We start from the raw sequence: 24,257 nt of genomic DNA, 5'->3' as shown, positions 1-24,257 counted from the left end.
CTTCGTGTCTACCTTAGCCACAACAATGCGTTCGCTCTGCTGTTTGTAGTAGCTTACCCCCATTCCTATTGTTTTATTCATTATTAAACCTACTCCTGCATTACCCCTATTTGATTTTGTATTTATAACCCTGTATTCATCTGACCAAAAGTCTTGTTTCTCCTGCCACCGAACTTCACTAATTCCCACTATATATAACTTTAACCTACCCATTTCCCTTTTTAAATTTTCTTGCCTACCTGCCCAATTAAGGGATCTGTCATTCCACGCTCCGATCCGTAGAACACCAGTTTTCTTTCTCCTGATAACGACGTCCTCCTGAGTAGTCCCCGCTTGGAGATCCGAATGGGGGACTATTTTACCTCCGGAATATTTTACTCAAGAGGACGCCATAATCATTTATCCATACAGTAATGCTGCACGCCCTCAGGAAAAATTATGGCTGTAGTTTCCCCTTGCTTTCAGCCGTTCGCAGTACCAGCACAGCAAGGCCGTTTTGGTTAGTGTTACAAGGCTAGATAAGTCAATCATCTAGACTGTTGCCCCTGCAACTACTGAAAAGGCTGCTGCCCCTCTTCAGGAACCATACGTTTGTCTGGCCTCTCAACAGATACCCCTCCGTTGTGGTTGCACCTACGGTACGGCTATCTGTATCGCTGAGGCACGCAAGCCTCCCCACCAACAGCAAGCTCTATGGTTAATGTGTGTGTGTGTGTGTGTGTGTGTGTGTGTGTGTGTGTGTGTGTGTGTGAGAGAGAGAGAGAGAGAGAGAGAGAGAGAGAGAGGGGGGTGGGGGGGGGGGGGGGGAGGCTGCCGGATCACATTGTGTAAATTCCAAAATAGTTCCTTGGAGCAACTGTCCGACATCTTCAGGTGGTTCAACCATGCTGGATGCTGGTGGCTAGGTAAGACTGATGGTATCTGCATGTCAATGCCCTGTTTCTAGAACATGCAGGTGAAGAATGCGAAGGTGCGGAAATCACAAATGTGGAATGATTTGCAGATAGACGGTGCCACACTCAAATGCCCTGTGCTGAAAATCACAGAGCGGCACTCTTGCACGTTCACCTTATGCTGTGTTTACTAACAGTGTAGCCAGATGTTTCTCACTAAAAATTTATGAAAAGACGGAAGTTTAATCCTCGGCATCATCTTTCTGGGATTGTGTCATTAAGCGATGCAGGTTTTCAACTGAGCACAGCCTGAAACCCTGCATTGGCTGCTATAAATCATGACACGAAAATCAAGATTTTTTGATAACCGACCCGTCATAACATTGGTCTAGTTTTTTTTTCTTTTGTGAGTAACGCCTGGCCGCACTGTTAGGAAAGACAGCATACAGTGCACGCACAAGAGAGCCGCTCTTTGATTTTCAGCAGATGGTATTTGAGTATGGCATCATCTATCTCCAAATCACTGCACACGCATAATTTCCACACCTGTGCATGTTCTAGAAATGGGGCATCAATGCGCAGATACTGTCAGTCGTACCTAGCCACCAGCAAGGTTGAACCACCTGAAGATGTCGGACAGTTGCTCCGAGGAAATATTGTGGAATCTGCACAACGTGATATCACGGCAAACCCGTGAAGACTATTCTGTTGCTTGTAATTATTAAATCAACTTATTGTTAGGTGCATGCAAAAATCTCTGTACCTTACAATTCTGTAAAAATAGTTTATTTTATTAATGGTCATCCTACTAATCAGTGAATTTTTAAAACACTAACCAAAGTATTTAAAAGTTTTTATTGGCTAACTTGGATGTAAGATGGTTTTATTGCAGTAGGACTGTTCTCACATTGTATGATGTTTATCTTTTTCTAACCAGACTTTGACAGGGAAACACCTTACCGTATCAAAGTTTGGCTTCCGACTGTAGCTTATTTGACATAAATTTTGTTCAAAAATCAACAGTTGAAATTTGTACTTTGCAGACCAAACACAAACCTGTGTAATATGCAAGACCTCATGAATCATTGATTAAAATCCTTACATTTTGGGAAATATGTTTGAATTCCAATCAAACTGAGTGCTTTGATACCCTTCATGATTTCCTAGTACAAATTCATCTTAACTTTGGATGATAATGTCAAGAATAAAATAAAGGAACATTTGAACGGATCTGGAAAAATTTCAAACGCTGTTTCCCTGCCCTATCTAGTATTGACAACTGGAATTGCAATCCCTTGGAACAGACAATAATTTTGGAATCTACTTGAACTGTAAACTGAGACAAGCAGTTCCTTGGAACTTCAAGTGACTAAGTTACAGAAAATAAATTTTTGTCATTGATAAGTTTCTGGTTAAGCTTAAAGACAGAGTTTCCAATGCTATCAAATAAAGGAGTAACCTGTCTCTTACACATATCTGTGCGAAACGGCTTTTCTTTCTTACACATATAAATTAAACTCTGCCTGAATGGGCCATGAAGGCCCAATGGTACCGACATCCCTGAATGTGGATACGGAGAGGTATGTGGTCAGCACACCACTCTCCCAGCCATATTCTTACACACATACAAAAAATAAATCCAGAAACAAACTTCATAGCAAAAGTAATTTGAAACTGTTTTTACCTACTGTGGTTCCTGATTTCAAAGTTATGTCACATGCAAAGCAGGTTGATCTCCCTCAACAAATTCCAAGGAATGGTTGCGCCAGTCAGTTCCATAATGAAAACTTTTAAATTAACAGAAAAGTCTAAAATACTTGAATATTACATACTACAGCTACCCATTGTGCAAAAGCTTCATTAGCCCTTTTGAAGCACTAGGAGTATTAAACCATTTGCTTTGAATTCAATTACTTCCATAGTAAGTACTTTTTTGTGTTACATCCATCATTTTACAGGATGGAATTTAACAATATTATGTAAAGGAAAGTTGCTACTCACTGTATAGCGGAGAAGATGAGTCACAGATAGAAGCAACAAAGACTGTCACAAATATAGCTTTCGGCCAGTAAGGCCTTAGTCAAAAATAGATAACTGACACACCACACACACACACACACACACACACTTGCTCAGTCACATTCCTACAAACACAAATGCAACTCACACACACAACTGCAGTCTCAGGCACCTGAAACCACACGACTGCAACAAATGTGACATTCTTTTTGTTGTGCCTATCTACAATTCAGCATTTCCACTATATGGTGTGAAGCAACTTTCCTTTTTATAATATTGTTAATTTTAGGTTACCAGTTATTTTTCTTTATAAAGGATCAAGAACACCCTGTTCCTAGCACATCAAACCTTCACAATCTCAAAGGAGTGCAGATGATTCAGAAAGCAATTTTCACCCGTGTGGCCGGTCAATTTTGCCTTACCAGTGCTGCCTGTTTCCTGGTAGCACTGAGCCTTGCTGACATCCGGGATGGGTCATGTACTTGACAAGCCGTGGGCCTTGATGGTGCACCATAGCTTCAGCCCCAGTTGCCAGTACAGTTGAGCTCGAGTACCCGCAGTGCGGGCAACAGGACGGAGCGGTCAGCCCAAGCCATGCCTGGGCGGGTAAATCTGGCACAATGTATGGCTCTGCCTAATACATAGGTACATCCACTAATTTTCCTTATCTGATCTGCTAATTGTTCTACAGTTTCTGTATTGCTTTTAGGTATTTGTTGCATATAGTGTCTGCCACTATTTTGTTTCGTATATCTCTGAATTAACCGCTCTTTAAATTCTTTGAATGTTGTGGCTCCCTTCAGGGTTTCTGTATACCCTAAATAAGTTTTAGTTTCCCCTGTTACTCTCAGTTTCGCAACACTCAATAATTCCTTATCAGAACAACCTTCCATCTGAGCCAGATTTCCTAGGTCTCTCACAAAGGTTTGCACGTCCTCAATTGCCTTATCACAAAAAGGGGCATTTAAACTTGCGAGTGACAAATCTACACTCTGTTTTGACAATTGTGAATCTACCAATACACGCAGTTCTGTATTATCCACTGTTATTTGTGCTACCTTCTCTATTAACATTAATTTTTACGTCAAATCATGAATAATCTCGACTCCCAGAATTTCCTAGCCATATGCCCACAATGATTACATGTATAACATTTTACTGGAACTGGTTTCATATATAACACTGAGTTACCCTCAAGGCTACACTGTGTACATCTAAGAGGAACGAACCAGTCGTGACTTCCATTACCTCTAAAACTATAGCAAATCCACTGGTTATCTACTCCCAATAAAATCTACTTTACATAATTCACAACTGTCAAATCTCTTTTCCCTGGCTGAAATACAATTTCTTTTTTGACTCACTATACCGCAGGCTGTAGATTGCTCTAAGAAGGCAACATCAATGGATACTAGTGTCAGATAATACGTGGATTGTCACCCATGGAGAGTGAAATGAGATGTCAGGATAACAGTAGATTTATTCAATTAAATTCTTTATTCCAGCCCTCAGCCATAGAACTTCAAGAACAGCTTGGTAGAGGCATTCTGTTGCCTCTCATGCAAAACAGTAGACGTTCAGCATTGCTGACAGTGCTGATAGCGCAAACAGCGGGGCTGAGCATGGCATCACTCAAATGCCACTGTCAGTGACGTCTCTGACTGCAGTTGACAATTGCCATGAACTCCCTCCAGCAAGTGGGCAGCTCCCTGTTCTGATGGTTACTCTTTCGTAACTTAGGGTAGGCTGATCTGTCTTGTGGTCAAACAGCGGGCCCTGTACTGCATTCCTGGACGTTGATCTGGGTGTCACTGACTTGTGGTATAGGATGTGATACTGACACGAGACCATTTACCGTATTTACTCAAATCCAAGCCGCACTTTTTTTCCAGTTTTTGTAATCCAAAAAACCGCCTGCAGCTTAGAATTGAGTGCAAAGCAAGCGGAAGTTCTGAAAAATGTTGGTAGGTGCCGCCACAACTAACTTCTGCCGTTGAATATATGTAGCGCTACACAGGCATGCTTTGTAGGCACAAATAATACTGGCGCCAAAACCTCTGCGTCAAGGAAAAAAAAAAAAAAAAGTGGAAGACAAGCTTTTTTTCTTCGCCCCGAGTTTCTACCACTGCATTTTCATACATTATCCAATGAAGTAAACACAAATTCCGTATTGTTCATCTTCGAATGTAGCAGAATTTCAATGTACTACGAAAATCCGACTGGCAAGACTGTTTGGGATGTTTGTCAATATGGCCAACTCTACGTTCTGAATTTTTTCCTACCTGTGAGAAGAGATGGTTGCTAATAGGAACCTGATGAAATGTGAATCACATGCAGTATTCTCTTCATCATAAGAATAATACGAAAATAAACATTTTGCCCTGTATTCTTTCATGTTTGGTGCTATCTCATTTAAATCCTGTCTGCCTAATAAACTACGAAACTAGAGTGAAACAACAGCAAACGCGGAAGAATATACGTATCGTGTCATGTTTATATTTGTATTATTCTTATGCCTAATAGCGATACAGTCAGAAATGAAGCACGGCAACTGACAAGATTTTTAAATCCAAGATGACTCTAATTTCTGTGCAGAATTTGATGTACTAAAGAAGCGGCCACAAACATTTTCAAACAGAGAAAAATTTTCACCTAACTCTAGTTCAGAACATGTTCTATCATACGCAGTCTATTATTTGGTTCTTGTTGATCATTATCAAAGAAAGCAGCAGTGTAAGTAACAACAAATAGCAGTCTCTTGGCATTGTTTCGCTAATGAGACGATTCCTCTTTTTTTTTTTTTTTTTCTTAACTGTAAGTGGCGGTAGCGCGCACAAAAGCAAGCCATGCCGCGAGCGGCGACAGGTTGTAAACATGCACTATCAGAATGCGACAAACAATGCATGACACAGTACAGTAATGCATTTTCAGCTTAGAGTGACGTAAACACCTATAACAAAGAAAACGGCAATTATCAGATCAAAGCAAAATAAACAATCGATTCAAACCAGACGAAGCACGTGAAAAAGGAAGGGTACCCGTATAAATACGGACAGAGTGCCTGACGCATAGCAATGGCTACCTGGTAAAGCTTAACTGCTAAGCTTACGACTCGAACCAAACTACTGTAGGTGTATCGCCATTCATTCGACCTAAATTGTGTCTCATATTACAATGGACCAACTTTGTTTCGATTTGGAGGTGCAGCCTAAAACTTTTCTCTCCCCTTGAATTTCGAGTCTCAAATTACAGGTGCGGCTTAGATTCGGGAAATTTTTTTTTTCCTTTATTTCTAGTCTCATTTTTCAGGTGCGGCTTAGATTCGAGTAAATACAGTAGTAAATGAACGGCTAAGTGCTTATATGCACCAGACTACATTCATTTAGAGCTTAAGGCACGTACTCTAAACACTTCCGTGGTGGCAACTGAGGAAAGGCATCCGTCCTTCACACCCAGCTGGCACCACTTCGCAATGCCTGTTGGTTTTGTTTTACTTTGCAACGTTTAACCCTCTCACCCAACTGCAGCTGGCTCTGTTGCAACTCACTTCCACTCTGGTGCATTTTTTTACCAATTATGGTCGATATGCCACAATGAATGGCATGTGCCATTGCTGAACTTGAGACGTTCAACTCTGGACAGGAGCACGTAGAAGACCTGTGGTTCAAGTTCATTAGAACAGTTGACAATTCAACTGGCAGATATGTACCTAGTAGAACAGTTCGTGGTGAGAAGGTCCCTCTGTGGTATATAGCCACTTCAGACAAACTTCTAAAGAAACAGAGATTACTGCATAATAGGTGTAAAACACAGCAGTCTATAGATAGAGAGATTCTGAATGAAAGACATTTGGGTGTCAAGAGGGCAATGCATGAGGGATTCAGTGACTGCCAAAGTAGAATATTATCAAACAATCTATCACAAAATACAAAGAAATTCTGGTCATATGTAAAGACTGCTAGTGGCATCAAATTTAGTTTCTAGACACACCCGGACAAGACAGGATTTAAAATTGAGATCAGGAAAGTAAACACAGAAGTACTGAACTCAATTTTATAAAGTTCCTTTAATAAGGAAATTCCAGGAGTATTGCCACAAATTTAATTGTTGCATAACTGAAAACAACAGTGAAATAGACATTAGTCAGTCGCTTATAGTAAAAGCTCAAATTGTTGAAACTGAACAAAATTCCTTACCTAATCGAATCCTTATCAGATTCTAGACCACTTTTAACCACAATGTACTGCAGATCCCTCAAACAAAAAACTGTGGCCAGTGGTTCGTTAAAAACACAGATCATATCCACAAAAACAGTAAGACAAGTGAGCCACAAAATATCATTCAATCTAGCAATCTAGAATATATTCTGAGCTCAAAAATTACGAGGTGCCACAAACATGATTTTCTCCATGCCAACCAGCATGGATTCTGAAAACACTGACTATGTGATACTTAACTCGTGCTTTTCTCACAACATACAGAAACCCTTGTATTGAGATAGTCAAGTAGATGCATTATTTCTTGACTTGATATTGCAGTACTTGACTTGGTGCCACGCCTACAATTATTATCAAAAGTAAGATCACAAGAGATATCAGGCAAAATTTTTAAATGTAGTGAGGATTTCCCAGATGGGACAATGCAGCTTGTTATCTCAGATGGAGAGTCATCGACAGACATAGAAGTAACTTCATGTGCATCCCAGTGTAGTGTGTTTGGACCCTGGCTGTTCATATTGTATATCAATGGCCTTGCAGACAAAATTAATAGTAATCGCAGACCGTCTGCAGATGATACAGTTATCTATAACGATGTTTGAAAATAAACTGCACAAAAATTCCATTAGATCTTGGTGCAAAGGTTGGTAACTTGGTTTAAAAGTTCATAAACGTAAAATTTTCCACTTCACAAAATGAAAAGATGTCACAACTGGAATCGGCCAGCTCCTACAAATACTTAGGTGTAAAAATTTGTGGGGGTATCACTGGGAATGATCATATAAGGCTCAGTAGACAGTAAAGCAGTTGGCAGACATTGGCTCAATAGTAAATACTAGGGAAATGCAATCAGTAAACAAAGAAGATTGCTTACAAACACTTTTGCAACGTATCCTAGAATACAGCTCAAGACATGTGTGGGACTTGTATAAAAGAGGACTAACTGGGGTACAGAATGTATACAGAGAAGGGCCAGATGAATGGTCACAGGTATGTTTCAGAGCTACTCCTCCATGGTAAATTTTAGTCCTACCGAAAGTACTAGCTAATACATATTCCTCATTATCCCTCTGGCAGGCGCGCACTTTTTTTATTGCACGGACAGTTGTGCAGCGCATTTTGTGTGCCACTTTTGCTGCTCAGTTCTATAGTTATTTTCATATGCTCTCATGCTAGTACTGATATTAATTGGGTTATTGTTTTTAAAGGTAAATATAATATCACTCAAAATGATATTAATAATATCAAAGTAACAAATTTTTTGTGTAATTAATACAAATAATTTATTATGGGCATTTATTATGGGCACAGTGGAAAATACTAAGAAATAATGTTACATATCTAGCCAAATGTCTATACACCGTTGCTCACTTATAGTGGGAAAGAATGTTTCATTATTTAACGTGGCTGTTAATTATTCTTTATTTAGAAAAGTTGATATACATCTAAACACATAAATGACATAGTTCTAAAAAATCTACATTTCGCTGTCAGCATTGAAAATTAATATATTCGTAGTGAATGCCTAAGCAAACTATATTATAATAGCTTACAGAAAGGCCATGTTCACTATTTAGGAATTTAAGGGATGCCAAGAATCAAATCACTAGTCACCTGAGTCTACAGGTGTAACTTGACACGTTTCACTGGGGTAACTAACACTCGTATGCTTCCTGCAAACAAAACTATTACAAGAAGCACACTTTATTGTTGTGTTAATATTCTTGGCCCCACCACAAATAACACAGCGTCCTCATTTCTTAGCCAAATGCTTCTCAACTTGCTCAGATATTGTCCAATACCTTTGAGGGAACAGCAATGTGTCCTTGGGAAGGCTCTGAATTTTGACTCTTTCTGTTAGATGTGGTTTCATGAGGTCATAAGCCAGGTTCTTCAGAAACACTCTTCTTGCTACCTTTTGATTTTGCCCATTTGAGTAAAAAAAGGATCTGGGTGTTGATACCAGCAATGTCCATTAGAGCGGAAAACATTACCAAAGGCCATCTTCTCATTATATGTGCCACAGAATACGTGCCACACATCTGGTCGACTGTATCAATGCCGCCCTTAGTGGTATTGTAATCTAACGCAGGCTCTGGCTTTTGAGAATCTTCATCGATAGTACCTGAATCATGCATAGTCGACAACAACAAAACCACCTTGTTCTTCTTTGGTACGTAAGAAACCAACATCAAATCATTTTTATATCCGAAGAGGGATGAACCAGGTACTTGATTTTTCTTAGGCAGCTACCCAAGGGAATTTCTTGTTTATTCCCAATACACGTAAGTCTTTTACCTAATAGTGACATAACCATGGGGCAACTTGTATACCAATTGTCATTAGTTATATTCCTGTTGGATCACTCTATATGACTCATAAGTCTGTGAACTATTTCCGACCCTGAATTTGAGACTGCACAAGGCCCTTCGGGCTGCTTTCCACAGTATACCTCAAGGTTGCTCGAAAAAATGTTTTCGCATCATGAAGCACAAATACCTTAACCCTAGGATGCATATACAGGGCCTCCAAGGCCCTTGTACGTCTTCATTTTAAAAAAAAATTCTGTAATTTTTTGTTTGATTTCAAACTGCTTTCCAGTACTCTTTCACTAACACTGTGACATTCCTCCTATCAAGTCTGAACGAGATACCTTTTTAAGTTTTTTGTATAATTTAATACGTTCACCCATACACCATGAATGCATAAGCAGGGCTTCAGAAGCCCTCACACATTTATAAATGTTCTTTAGCCTATTTTGTCTTCAACATTTGTTTGGGAGCAGTTATTAATTCAACAATAACTGTAATGGTATTTCCAGCAACAGGAGTGCCAACAGCAGCAGTAGCTGTAGTAGTAATAGTATAACTAAAAAATAATACACACTACCTTCACATATTGACGATGTCGGTGTATTATTGATCTTTTTGCTACCAAATGTTTTATTATTGCATAGTATTGTTATCCTGTGCTGCTCTTGTCAGCCTCATTGTTACTGTAGTTTGTTTGTTGCTGCAAGGCCAATATTGTTACGAGTATGACTCGTTTAATGCTGCACAAGCTGATGTTCGAGCGACACGCCTTTTGCTATGGCTTCGACACGCAAAGCAAGAGAGTCAGTACGTGCAAATGCAGCTAATTTTGAAAGTGTTGTGGCTCAGTGGTTTGAAGAAGATGATTCTTGCGAGGAAGGAAATATTTTTGAAGATGCAAGTAGTGAAGAATCAGCCAATGAACCTGCAGATGTGAATACTGAGGCAGATGACAGTTCTTCCGATAATATTACTTCATCAGAGTCTGAAAATGAAGAACCACCACAAAAAGGTATAGAAGATCACACATACATTAGTCGGAATGGAACGATTTGGAAATTAGATCCTCCTGCAACTTTTCGTACGCCTGTCCATAATATCGTAAAGAAGGCACCTGGTCCAGCCCATGGTTTGAAAACCTGTAAACCTAAGGATGCGTGGGACTATTTCATCTCCAAGGAAATACTAGAGGAAATCATCAACTGCACAAATATTGAAGGCAGAAGAGTGGTTGCGTTACGTGGTAAAACGCCGAAAAACGTTTCGCTTGCTGAAATGGAGGGTTTTCTTGGTCTTTTACTGCTTTCTGGTCTTGAGAAGAGTTGGGATGTCCCTATTAGAGAATTATTCTTGGATGAAAAGGCAAATCCTACATATAAGGCCACCATGTCAGTAAACAGATTCGAGGATATAAGGAGAATGATTAGATTTGATGACAGGCATACCTGTGAAGCTCGATCTGCAGATGACAAACTTGCAGCTGTTCGCTATGTGTGGGAACTATTTCTTGACAAGTGCAGAAATAGAATGATTCCTAATGATTCGCTCACAGTTGACGAACAGCTAGTCCCATTCTGTGGAAGATGCAGCTTTACCCAGTATATGCCCTCTATACTAGCCAAGTATGGCAAAAAAATATTTTGGTTATGTGATGCTACATCTGCATATGCTTTAGACGAAATTGTTTACACGGGAAGGAAGCCCCATGAACCTATTCAGAAAAATCTTGGATTGAATGTGGTGAAAGATCTTGCTAGAAGCATTGTAGGATCATCAAAAAATATTACTGTTGACAACTTCTTTACTAGTGTGCAGCTGGCAGAAGAGAGGCTTCAGAAGCAAATTACAGTGGTGGGAACAATCAAACAAAACAAACCAGAAATTCCTAATGAGATGAAAACATCTGCCTCAAGAGCGATTCATTCCTCTTTGTTTGCATTTAGAGGAGACATTACAATGGTGAGTTATGTTCCCAAAAAGAAAAAGTCTGTAGTTCTCATTAGCACAATGCATCATGACAGAAACATTGGTGAAACTCATGCAAAATAGTAACCAGATATAATAAAGTTCTATAACTCTACGAAGGGTGGAGTAGATCAAATGGACCAGAAAATTCGTTATTACACTTGCAAGAGGCAAACAAGAAGATGGCCATTTACATTATGTATGAGTACGATGGGCGTCGCAGCAATGAACAGTGAAATTTTATTTCCCGCCCAACATCTGACAAACCATAGTGGAAGAAGTGATAAAAGGCGTTTGTTCCTAAGAGATTTAGCAGAGGAAATGGTAAGACCCCTAATGGAACTTCGTATTCAGATTCTTAATCTTCCAAAGAAAATCGTTGATGCCATGTAAAGATGTGGTTTTCAAAAAGATGTCATATTGCCGAACCAACTACCTGTTTCAGGAAAAAGAAGAAGATGCGATTATTGTCCATATAATAAACACAGGAAAAGTGCTATGACATGCATTATGCGTAAAACCAACATTTGTAAGGAACATAGTGGCGTTCTTTGTGCTTCTTGTTTGTCACATGTTGAAAACTAAGAAAAATGCTTTTATGTGAACAATGAATTATAACTTTTTGTCAAAATATTGCCTATATACATAATATTGTGAATAATGAGTATGTTTTAATTGACAAAATTGGTTGTAATAATTGTTATAAAATGTAAACTGCAACTTATAAGTGAATTAATAAAATTATTTGTATATGTTGTATGTAAAGGGATGTAACTAATAAAACTTCACTCTTAGAGCATTTTTTAAAAATTAATAAAATGTTAATCTGGCCCACCAGATCCTGTTACTGTATCTTAGGAATCTTTCAATATGACAATAAATTTGACAGAAATAAATTTAACTCCAAAGAATGATTATATGAAAAGAGGAAAATTTTAAATTAGGGCAGGGCCTTGGAGGCCCTGCATATGCATTCATGTGTGTTTTCGGCATCATGCATCCTAGGGTTAATGCCATATTTGGCAGGTCTGTTGGGGATATATTGGACGAATCCACAACGACCACGAAAAGCTTGAAGTTTCTCATCAATGGTTACAAACTCACTGATGCTGTACATACTTTTGCAATTGGTTACAAACTCATCCAGAATCGAATGTACTGTGGCCAAATTATCAGATCTTCTCCTCTCTTCTCTTTTGCTTTTATTGTCGAAACGAATACAACACATCAAGAATAGAAACTGCTTGTAGCTCATTACAGCTCTTCCACTTCTATTCCTGATCCATTGGTATTATACAGTTCCATTACATTTGTGTGGTGAGCTTCCTTCATTCCAAAGACATAAAGTAACCCAAGGAGTGGCAGTATTTCACTTCTCATCTTTTGTTTTTTGTCTCTTCCTCTCTGATAATCAGAAAATTCTGATTTGAGCTGGATATATTTGTTTGTATATTTCACAACAGTATCAATCATTTCCATGTTAATTAGCTTGAGGAATCCAGAAATCTCAGTCTTTACATCCCTGGCAATAGCCTTGAGTCCAGGAAAAATGTTTACAATATTTTTCCTTCTCACTTTGCTAGTGACAGAGCTAGTACTTTTCCTTCAATAGAACCTGGTTGACAATTATTGTCCTCATTTTCGTCTGACTCATACTCTCGTTCACTTTCAGTGTCACGTTCACTACGAGTAATTACCTCCACTTCCTCAGTAGTGTCATTGTCCGATATAGTGTCTACATCTCTCACAAAATTTTGATCTTCATTCAAGAGCCATTCGAGTTCCTCATTTGTTAAATGCTTTCTTGCCCTAAAATAAAAATTTATATTGAACACAGGTCACAGGAGCATTGTAAGTAAAATATGCACTATGTTCAAAGTGGTAAAAAAACACTTACATGACCAGTCGCTCGGTGCACTGAGTGCGCAGAAGTGACAGCGTTACACTAAATTCTCCGCTTAACAAACTCCTTAGCACTGACAATTACTGCACTGCACATAATAGTCTTCAGGGATTTTTGTTTAAAAAGATCTCTATTTAATTTAGATTGTTCCTGCACATTTAAGTGGAAAATTAAAAACCTATTGTCACCAACTACCAGTAGAAAAGGCATGGAACTGTTAGGATCTTTCCATGTAGTACTCAAAGATGTGCCTGCCTGCTTTAACTCAGTGTTCTGATTTTCCCAAAATCTACTCACAGCCACTGACATTCTCGTTTATTGTACATGACTCTTGTGTGTGTTACGGTTTCTGAAGAGCATAATATGGTTAACACACACACACACACACACACACACACACACACACACACACACACACACACACACACAGAGCTTCCTGTGTTTAATTGCTCTAAAAGTTCATCACTGCTCGTAACAGGAATTATGTTTGCATGCTTCACTCTTCTAGAGCTTCTTTGTTCTTCCCCTTGAGAGGTATGGTGCCTATAACTTCTCCTCCTTTGTGTAGTTTCATATTATTTCTGGTCTGTCGAGGTGAAAATCACGAGCAGCGAGGAATTTTCTCCGTACCCAATTTATGCTGACAGATGAAAAATTTTCAAAATGTGTGCCTATTTTCTGTACTTCCTTATTTGCAGTTCCATTTCTTTATTTTTAATAGATCATTCAGAAATGACATAGGTGTTTGGAACAGAAAACATGGTCACATTTGTCCTTATCAGTTCAAGAAGTCTTCTCTTAAGTGAGAAGAGTAAATCTTAGTTATGTTCATTTCAGTATTGTTTGTTCCTGCAAGGAGGCTGGAGAAGACATTACACTTTAATATTGAAATATTTTCACTACTTGCAGTCACCGAATTTAATTCTACAACTGGTATGATAGAGTGCCATACCACATATTTGATAAGAGTAACAACTAAAAATTCTTTGAATTCTTATACTGGGAAGCAAAGTAGGTACACTTGATGGAGCCTATCTGAACCACATTTGTTTTGCTGATGAGCTGACATTGTTTGCCTCTAATGGAGCCAATATTAAACGACTCGAAGAACTTAATAACATTGCAAATTTGAAAGTAAGTTCGAAACTAAATTACTTTCCAATTAGAATTATGTAGACCATTACATTTAAAAGCAATACATATCATTGTTACATTATTTAAAAGAAAGTTTTACAGCTTAACCTTTTTGCACACCATTCCATCTGTGGAATGGGAACAGTCCCTAGTAAGTGGAACAGTGGGAAGCACCCTCTATGATGCACTTCATGGCAGTCTGCAGAGTATGTGTGTTTATGTAGATGCAAGATAGGAAACACATAATGACTGCCATGAAAATGAAAGGAAATGGGAGGACAGGCACACAGATGACAGATGGCCACGGAGGTTTCTGGTTGAATTCCAGGCAAGGGGCCAATGCCCCCTGGCTCCCAGGGAAAGGAAGAAAAACAGTGTAGTCAGATCTTTTTTAAATTATTTTCTTGAAAAAAAAAGTCAGTATTACGTAGGTTTTTAATAGGATTGGAGCTGGAGCTTTTTTATGACTATTTACAAGTTGCCATTCATTTACCAAAATATTAAAAGTACTCTATACCCCCAAGTCTTGTCCTCCCCCATCCTCCTGCCCCAAAATACTATCGTATGGGATCACTGATTTAAATAAGAGGAAAAAAGTACACAGATGGACCATACATATGCACACAATGACCATAACTTTGGTAGTATGGCAGAACTATGTATCATACCATACAGGTAATACCTTGATGGTTTGGCACAATATGTGCTATGCATTATACATGTTTTGTTTGTTATTTATATGCACATAACTTTTAACAATATTTTTTCTTTATCAGAGCAAGATAAGAAATTATGACCAGTACTTGCCTTTTTCCACACAATGCAATAAAACAGGTTTTGCAAAATAGGTTATGTGTTATCTTATGCACTGGAGCTCTTCTCTGCACTTACTGTGAAATATTGATGGAGTACTCAGTCAGGTAAAAGGAGCAAACAGTTCAATTTCATTGCTGTTCTCTCAGCTCAAGAACAATTTCATATGGCATTAGCCAATTCTCAGTCCAAATTTTGTGACCACTGGACTGCAGGTCATATAGTGGTCCTTATTGCTCTGGCTATCAAAGTGTTCCAGCATCAAATAAAATTTAGTCACTTAACTATAGGAGGTAAAAAATGGCCCAATAAAAATAATTTGCCAACAATGTCAATCATAGTCAAACAACTGCTATTGTAAATTATAAGCTACATGCATATGAGGAATATATAATAAGATTAACTGCTACACTGATCTTGGAAATATGAACTGTGCCTGAAACTAAAAATGTGAAAGGGGAGCATAATAAGAAGTGAAGGCAGGGCACCTACAGATTGCTCTCCTCCCAATGTCTGGAGCAGGGGGACTGGGATGGCTGGTTAATAAGCAACTATTCTAGTAACCAGATTCAAAAGCCTTCACTCAATATGTGTAGTTTCTTACCTTGATATAGCAGTGCCAGATGTTTCTCCAAGCTCCACGATCCATACAATGAACACAGTTTCTTCAGGACATTGGCAAGTGCTGGGTCTACATCTTGTGATGAAGCAAAGGTCCAAAACTTTGAAAGAATAACATGCTGCAAAACAAAAATGTATGCATTATTAAGTATTACAGAAATATATTGGGAATACACTGCTTCAAGAGAAATAGTAAATATATATATGCAGGATGTAGTGTAGATTAATTCAAATAAAACCTTCCATATAACACATGTCAAACTTCTATTGATTATTTCGATAAAGCTGCTTACATAGATAAGTTTCCATTTCACGTGTTGTTACTCCAACTGCTATGCATTTATTATCAATCATAATTTTTATTTCGAATTTCAAGTTATGAAGCTGTGCTCGAGTTTACATAATTCAGTTTTTTCAGGGGACCAATAGGTGGAGCTTATTTCCCTATCCAGTCCATGGTAATTTTACACCAAATGTTTGTACCATTTGTGAGAACACTATTGAACGTACAGCAATGAAATTTCTACTAGAAGTTAATTACCTACTGTGAATTGCACTGAACCTAACCAATTATTTTTCAGTTTTTTTCTCAATTTTTTTTAAAAACTGAAGGGATTTAAAATTTCACCTCATTTGAGATTCTGTAGTTGAAGATGGCAGTTATCAAAGTACATACTAAATTTCACTGAATTATCTTGAATATTTCTTTTAAAGAAAATGAGCTGAGTCTGATTACTCACAGACAATTAATGACAGCCTGTTTTGTCTTCTTTTGCCTCTTGCATGTCCTCTAGCTTTCATTTGCAACATCTCGCTGATTTTCTTGCTTTTCAGAATCTTGCACTCTACAGCTGTCACAATGGCAAAGAATGATTCCTAATTTTTGTAGTACCAAACACTTGGCAATATTTCCACAGCTGTATGTGAGAACAGTATTATGGACTACATTTTTAATGTCTGCATACCTAGAAACACAATTTCTGGTAAATGATCCCATATTAAGCTGTTGAAACATTCATTTGAATTTTGGATTCGCCCATGCAAACACTTCTTCAATAGCTCAGGCCTGGCCAAATCTTAAATATGGGCTTTATAACACTAGTCACAGCTGCTGGGAGACTATACTTATGCAAATACGATTCTCCTGTCATTTTTGCCCTGTTAATCTTGTACCATGATGTCTCACCTTTCGGACAGAGACTATAGAAGATTTACAAGAAAATATTGACCACACATCATTTTTCATAGCCTCATTGTCCTTATTCCTTCTCATTCCCTGTCCATATCTCTGGAGGTTTTATATTTCATTCTTGGTCAAACGACCTTGCCCTGTCAACAATTTACCATCATAAATCTTTTGCCTTTCAGGTTGACTGTCAGTTTCCTAAGAGTGGTCCTCAAAGGTTTTTGTACATGGCTGACACATTCCATTTTGATAATTTCCACATCACCATAGAGATTGGAATTTAGCACACTCCTTTTAGACCTTGCTGTCTCTGTCTCCATCTCCAAGGTACTGAGTGTAACAAATGCCTCTTGTCTCTTCTGGTCTTTCAAATATTTTTTTTACGCCAAATACTTCCATCCTATCACTGTTATCCTCATTTCACATTTCAATCTGTGTTCTTCCTTTCTGCCACCTGTTAATGTTTAGCAATTTGGCAATACTTCGTCATAATTTCTACATCAATGACCATCCCTGCATCGATACTTGTTGCTGTAATAACACTGTTTAGGGAGAGATGTCCCCCTTTTTTTTTAAAGCTTCCATCTAAAGCAATGGCAAGGTCTGTGCAACCTTCATTTTCTACAACAGCTTCCCTTACAGTATTCTTCATGCTTTCTCCAATAGTGCTCACAGATTGTGGAAGTTCTTTGTTGGAGCATGCAAATCAATGACAGAGCAGAAAACCTGTCCCGCAGCCTTACCTTTCCCAACTGAACATAGAGTGTACACAAGTCTTTTATTTGCTTCACAAGACCAATTTGGGTCTGCTGCAATGAAAACAAAAAGCAAACAACAGATAAACAATTATGACAAACAATTTGTAATTCAATTGTGAGATCTTTTCTACCACTGTCACTTTCTTCACTCTTCACACATTCAGATACTCCACATTTCCACTCTTCAGACATTCAGATACTCCACATTTCTTGCACTTCACAAAATTAAAAACAATGTCAGATAAAATATTCTTGTCCATAATAATATTTTTCCTTTCTTCATTGGTTCCTGTGAGCATTCTATATTCATCAGAAAAAAAAGAGATATTGTTTTGATTAAGCACTGTGAGCAGTACTGAGTGGAGCACTTTACCTTGGTGCTGCTGTGATATTTTCATATGATATATGTATATGAGGAGAGGACATTCTGTGCTGATTGTCTTTAAACTTTCTCTTTTTAAATACTCCTTTCGGTTTTGTGATCTTCAGTGAAATCAAAGTAAAACTGGATTCACAACAATGCAAATACACTTATCTGAGTAACAACAGAAACAAACTTCGAAAGATGAAACACATGTGAAACAGTTGAGCATGATAATGGCACTGTTACAGGTTAGCTACACATTTCACATAAAAAACTAAATGATAAGTGAGTAGGAAAGGTCAATCCAGGAATGACAGACAAACACAATAAAATAAAATAAACGTCCTAAAACCAATTTTTCGTGAAAATCCTTTGGAGAGTACATGAATAAGATTCCAAAGATTCAAACTCCATAACAAAAATCCATTTTTTGAGCCATACCATGTATTGGTCCCCTTAACTGTGAATATGATTCGCTTGACAGTTCTACTGCAATGTTTATGCATTGCATGTCACACGTATATATGCCAATTTGCTGTTTGGGAACAGGTTTTGTAGTGGAAACGCAGCTGCATCTCGTGGAGAACACAGCAGATGATTTTCTAACCACAGAGTATCATGTTGAAGAATGTTTTTTTGTGTTTTCACTAATCTGCATGAAACTGGTGGAGTGTCCAGCAGCCATATTTCATCTCCACATGCAAACATACTCAGTGCTGGCCATGGAGAAAGCATTATTCAGCTAGTAGAACACAGTTTTCAGACAAGCGCATGTCAAATTATGACACATATCAGCATTCCATGAACAAGAATACTGTGGACATTAAATCCACTTAGCATCTATCCTCACCATTTACAGTGGATTCAACACCCCTTTAAAAGTAGATGAAGGAAGGTGATTAGAATTTGTCATTGACTACTTTCAAATCACTGTGGAAGTCCTTTAATGCTGTTTGCTGATGAAGCCACTTTCATTTGTAATGGTATCAGCAACACTCTTAACTCATATCTGTTGTCTGATGGAAACCTACATGCCTTTTTGGAGACTCATTTTCAGATTCACTTCTCTGTAAATGTGAGGTGTGGGGTGACAGAATATCAGATGATTGGACCTGTCAAGCTACCACATCGCCTTACGGGACTCTGTTAACTACGCTCACTTGAAAACAAGCTTCCAGCATTTTGCAAGTGGTTCCTTTGGTTACAAGGCTGGGTGTGTTCTTCCAGTATGACAAGAGCACTGCACATTCTAGACATCGGCTGACATGTAATCTAAACCTAAAAGATGCATCAGTGGAAATGGTTGCATTACTCCTTTAGATTTTTGGATTTGGGTAAAAATGAAAAGTGAATTCTGCAAATAAAAAGTAAACACAAGAGGTGAATTGATTGTTTGGATTATGAATAGTGCTGCCCTCATAAATGAACAAGAACATGACCTCAGAAGAACTACACATAGTGTTGTCATGAGAATTCAGAAGTGGAATGATATCGAACGTGGAATTTATGAAATTCAACTTCAAACTGTATCATTTGCACAAAATTTTTGAGGCTTTCAGGTGCACTTGTTGATGTAATGCTTATTGGCATCTGTCTCAGGTTCTTCAGATGACATTTGTATAACAATTCTCCTGACATTTTGCAAGCACAAGTGGCTGGCATTGTCTTCACTTCACCCTACAGCATAGGTGGTGTACTCATCAACAGAGATTGCACATACTAGTTGTGCTGACAACTGAGGGCTTTTCCATGGTCATTACGGTTTTTGTCCTCCCTTGGTACCTGCAACAATCATTCGCTGCAGCGCAGGAATCTACACATAAACTCTGGCTGCAAGCTTGACTCCGGTCCGCTGCCAACACCTTCTGCAAGCCGGCCACTAGTGCTATCGAAATGTCAGGAAAATAGTTAAGCAAATGTCAGCCAAAGAACCTGAGACAGATGTCAACATGCAATACATTAATCATTTGCCTTTACTTAACACCTTTTGCCAGTAGTTGTTTTGATCACTTTCTAACATTTGTATATCTGTAACCAATAAAAATGGGCACATGTCAACAGAATGTTTTATTTGAATCAGTCTACAGATCAGCTTCTAAAATATTTACTATTTCTCCAAAAACATCCTTTATACAGCAACAAGGAAATAAGATGAATAATGGCTACTGTTCACATTAATAAATGAAAAGTGGTAGCCTAATTAGCTTATCTACTAGGAAGTCTACTTCTCGAGCAAACTTTCATTATTAATGTCAAAAATATCATTAGTTTTCCCCCGTCTCTTTTACACCATCTACACTCACAATAAGTAATGTCAATTTCCCACACAAAAATTACAAGGATGGTGGGCAAGAGCCAAAGTAAACCCACAGATATTTTTCGCATGTGTTAACTGAAACACTACCTTAATTGCGGAAATATAATTTAACATACATGCGATATTTAAAATCATTTACCTACTGAATTAAAATCCGGTAGCACCACAAGACGGAGAACAAAAAGGACACCACGAAGGAGTTATACAAATTGCTCACAAACTGATGTAAATGCAGGTATTCACAGAAAATGCAAAATTGTAAATTTTGACAGCCCATGGATGAATGTGGGATGCTACAGCACAGTTTCACAATATAGATGACAGAGATAGTAAACAGAGGACATGTCATTACCAGGGCATAAAGTCTTTGCAAATTTAATTATTTGTACTAAGTTGGACAGGAACTATGCCTCGCAGACAGATGTGTGAACAATATATGCAGATGTCAGCCTTTGAGAGAGCACATGTAGGTGAATAAACTGCTTGATATTTGAGTAGGAGTGATGGCACTATTCAACGATGTTGGCACAAATGGATTAACAATATGAGCCACAGCTGAACACAGCTTCAAGAAGGAAGTGGTCGAACTACAGAGATAACAGAACAAGAGGACCGAGAAATTGTCAGACACACACTCAGAGCACTGGATTCATCATTATCATCGATCTGAAGTGTAACTGATGCATCAGGGACAACAACGACCCTTAATAGACAGCTCAGAGAAAAGGGGTTACGCTCACGGTGCCTCTTGCGCTGACTACCACTGACCTCTGTACACCGAAAAGCCGATTTTCAGCGGTGTTCCACACATTCGGCCTGGAATCTCATTGACTGAAGTAGAGTTGTCTTCAGTGATGAGTCCCGCTTCAAAATGAGCCCTAATGACCAGTGAAACAGTGCTGGAAATGCCCCGGACAGTGGTGGTATACCAAACCCCTGATGACCAGTGAAACAATGCTGGAGATGCCCCGGACAGTGGTGGTGTACCAAACCTATCTGTCACATGCCATATGGCCTGAGAACAAGGAGTGATGGTCTGAGAGGCCATTTAATTTCATAGCAGGACCACTTTGGTCATCATCTGCAGCACAGCGGATTGTCAACAATATTCTACACCCCATTCTGTTGTCCTGCCATCCTGGGCTTACATTTCAGTAAGACATCTGCCTGCACACTGTTTGAAAGTGTGAGTTAAGAAATGCCTTCAGTCAAAAATTTTTGTGTTTTATTACACAATGTATTTCGGACCCAGTGGGTATTTAATAAAACACAAAAATTTGTGTCTGAAGGCGTTTTTTAATTTATACTTCCAGTGCATTGAATACAACCACGTTTGAAGCTGCAAAATATGGATAAACTTAAATTTTCTACTGTTTGTCTTTGTGCTTGCCAAACCCCACCTTGTCCAGCAAGGTCAGCAGATCTCTCCCCAACTAGAATGTTTGGAGCATTATGGGCAGAAACCTCAAACCAAATTAGGGTTTTGACAATCTATGTGCCAACTGGACAGATTTGGCACAATATCCCTCTGTAGGACATCCGAGACCTCTGTTGATCAAAGTCAAGCCAAACAACTGCTCGCATAAGGGCTAGAAGTGGACCGATGCAATTTTTTTTTTTTTTATGTGAATGAGAATGAACATTAGCATATAGATAAATAAGAAATCAATAAAAATGAAAAACAGAAATAAGCAAAGGTTTGGCACAAAAAGAAATAGCAGTAAGGAGAAAAATGATGATCTATGCGTAGGGCAATTACAGTTAACCAGAAAATAAAATAGATCATTTTCTAAAAGTATCAAACATTACACATAAAATTAAAGAATCCATGAGTAGAAAGGAAATACATAGAAGGCTGTAAAGAAATTAGACAAACAAAGAAAATGTCTTATGTTAATAAATCTCTTGATTTATTTCATATCCTTGAAAAGTTTTTTTGATGGGAATGGATAGACACATGTCCAGAGCCCTGGCCTTCTGTGGGCAACAAATCATGTGGATAGTTCTCTTGAAGAGAGGCAAGGGACTGAGTTCAAATCCAAGCACAACATATAGTCTCAATCTGCTGGGAAGTTTCACAACAATACACAACACGTTGTTCCACAATGAAAGATCCACACTAAAATCAATCCTTAGGCTGTGGCTAAACAATTTTGCTACAGCTTACTTTCTCCAAGCAGCACCAGTCTAACAAAGTATTCAGGAAGATTTGAAGAATCTGGAAAGTAGGAGACAGGTTGTGATGGAAGGAAGCAGTCAGGTAAGTTGCGAGGTGTGTTGTGTGGCTCAGTAAGGGTCAATGAAAAACATGACCCTGGATGCATTTAACTGAGGCCGATACTTAGGCTGGGTCGGGTCTGCAGCAATATAATATTTTTTTATATGAACAGAAAATCTAGCAAACAGCTACAATTATGATTTACTATTACTATTACTATTATTATTATTTTATTCTGCAATATACAGAAAACACTGTTGATAAAGAAAAAAAGGCACGCATCACGCGCACGCGCGCACACACACACACAGGCACTGTCTGTCCAAAACGTTTCAAGACTGAGTTAATAGAAAATAAAGATGGAGGTTTTAATGCTTCAGGTGTTCTAAAGAGTCTCCACTCCTGTGTGCCCCCCCCCCCCCCCCCCAACCACCAGTCCAAATCAATGTGTAGAATACTCATATAACCATGTTGAACTGTCAGAAAATACCTTCTTTGGGAAGGCTGTTCCTCTCACCCATCACATTCGCACCTCCTCCTTCGGTCTTGATGGACCACATTTTGTTAGGGCATTGAGGTTTAAGGGATAAATCTGTGATGACAACAACATTGACACATGACAGCCACATGTCCACTGCTTAATGCAGCCTGCTCACATCTGACTCTTCAAACTTTACACATTTGTTACAGCAAGTTGCCACTGTAGTTGCTGTGCTGTTGTCACTTGTATACCAGAACTAAAATCATCCTTGGGTGGGCAGGTTATATATATTTTCACCTCTCATTATTGACATAAGAACTTTTCCTATCATTATACAGCTTTGATGATGGAAACATAAATTTTCCAAAACCAATTTGGGAATAAACTTCAAAGAAAAATTGTAGTTGTCTATCAATCTTCTAACCCTTCAACATCAATCTGGGTTTGACTGAAATTCTGGAATATAGCTTTAAACTGTCAGGAAGTTTGATAATTTGTATCGCATGTAACATCAGTTTTTGGAAATTAGGTCCTAGCCTATACTATGGACGTAACGAAAGTCTGCTTTGTATTAATATGAAATATATTTTCATTTTTAAACACAGTGGTGTAAAGTTCTATGGGCCAATCATGACATGACAATTTTTGCCTTATACGTTTTAGTTGCTAACCTGTCTAGACATTATCTACCTTTACATGCTGATATCTACTTAGTGAATTACAGTTAATGTCAGCTTCTGAGTAAATAAGATATTATTTCTCTGGAATGCACAACATGAGATTAAGAGAGATATGAAATATCATTTGACCTATGCCTGGTGTTGTTGAGCTTAGACCATTGACCCTTGCTTCATCAACAAGTATCACATTTATCTGAGATGCCCTTGGCAGATAATTTGTGTGTTTTCAAAGATGAGGGCCATAAGTGCTGATGCTTCAAGAATTGAGTATCTGATATTTTCACATACAGTGTTTAGTTTTATTCCTCTGGTAGTATCTTGAAGAAGAGTGCATCAAACCTAACTGAAGTACTTACACATTTATGTGACTGCTCAG

At 38.4% G+C, this 24,257-nt stretch overlaps 1 protein-coding gene across 4 annotated transcripts in view; it reads right to left on the bottom strand.

Moving 5' to 3' along the window:
- LOC126260206 (peroxisomal acyl-coenzyme A oxidase 3-like) overlaps nucleotides 1-24,257 on the bottom strand; it is a 176,988-nt gene that overhangs the window by 21,984 nt on the left and 130,747 nt on the right. For all 4 annotated transcript variants that reach the window (XM_049957497.1, XM_049957496.1, XM_049957495.1 and 1 more), the window contains exon 12: nucleotides 15,861-15,996. In XM_049957497.1, coding sequence (XP_049813454.1) covers nucleotides 15,861-15,996 — 136 coding nt within the window. The remainder of the gene's footprint in view (nucleotides 1-15,860; nucleotides 15,997-24,257) is intronic.

The sequence above is a fragment of the Schistocerca nitens genome, chromosome 5 (assembly GCF_023898315.1).
Source record: "Schistocerca nitens isolate TAMUIC-IGC-003100 chromosome 5, iqSchNite1.1, whole genome shotgun sequence".
NCBI classification, from domain to species: Eukaryota; Metazoa; Arthropoda; class Insecta; order Orthoptera; family Acrididae; genus Schistocerca; species Schistocerca nitens.
Note: the sequence above shows the minus strand (reverse complement) of the source record. Positions and strands in the feature narration are given on the sequence as shown.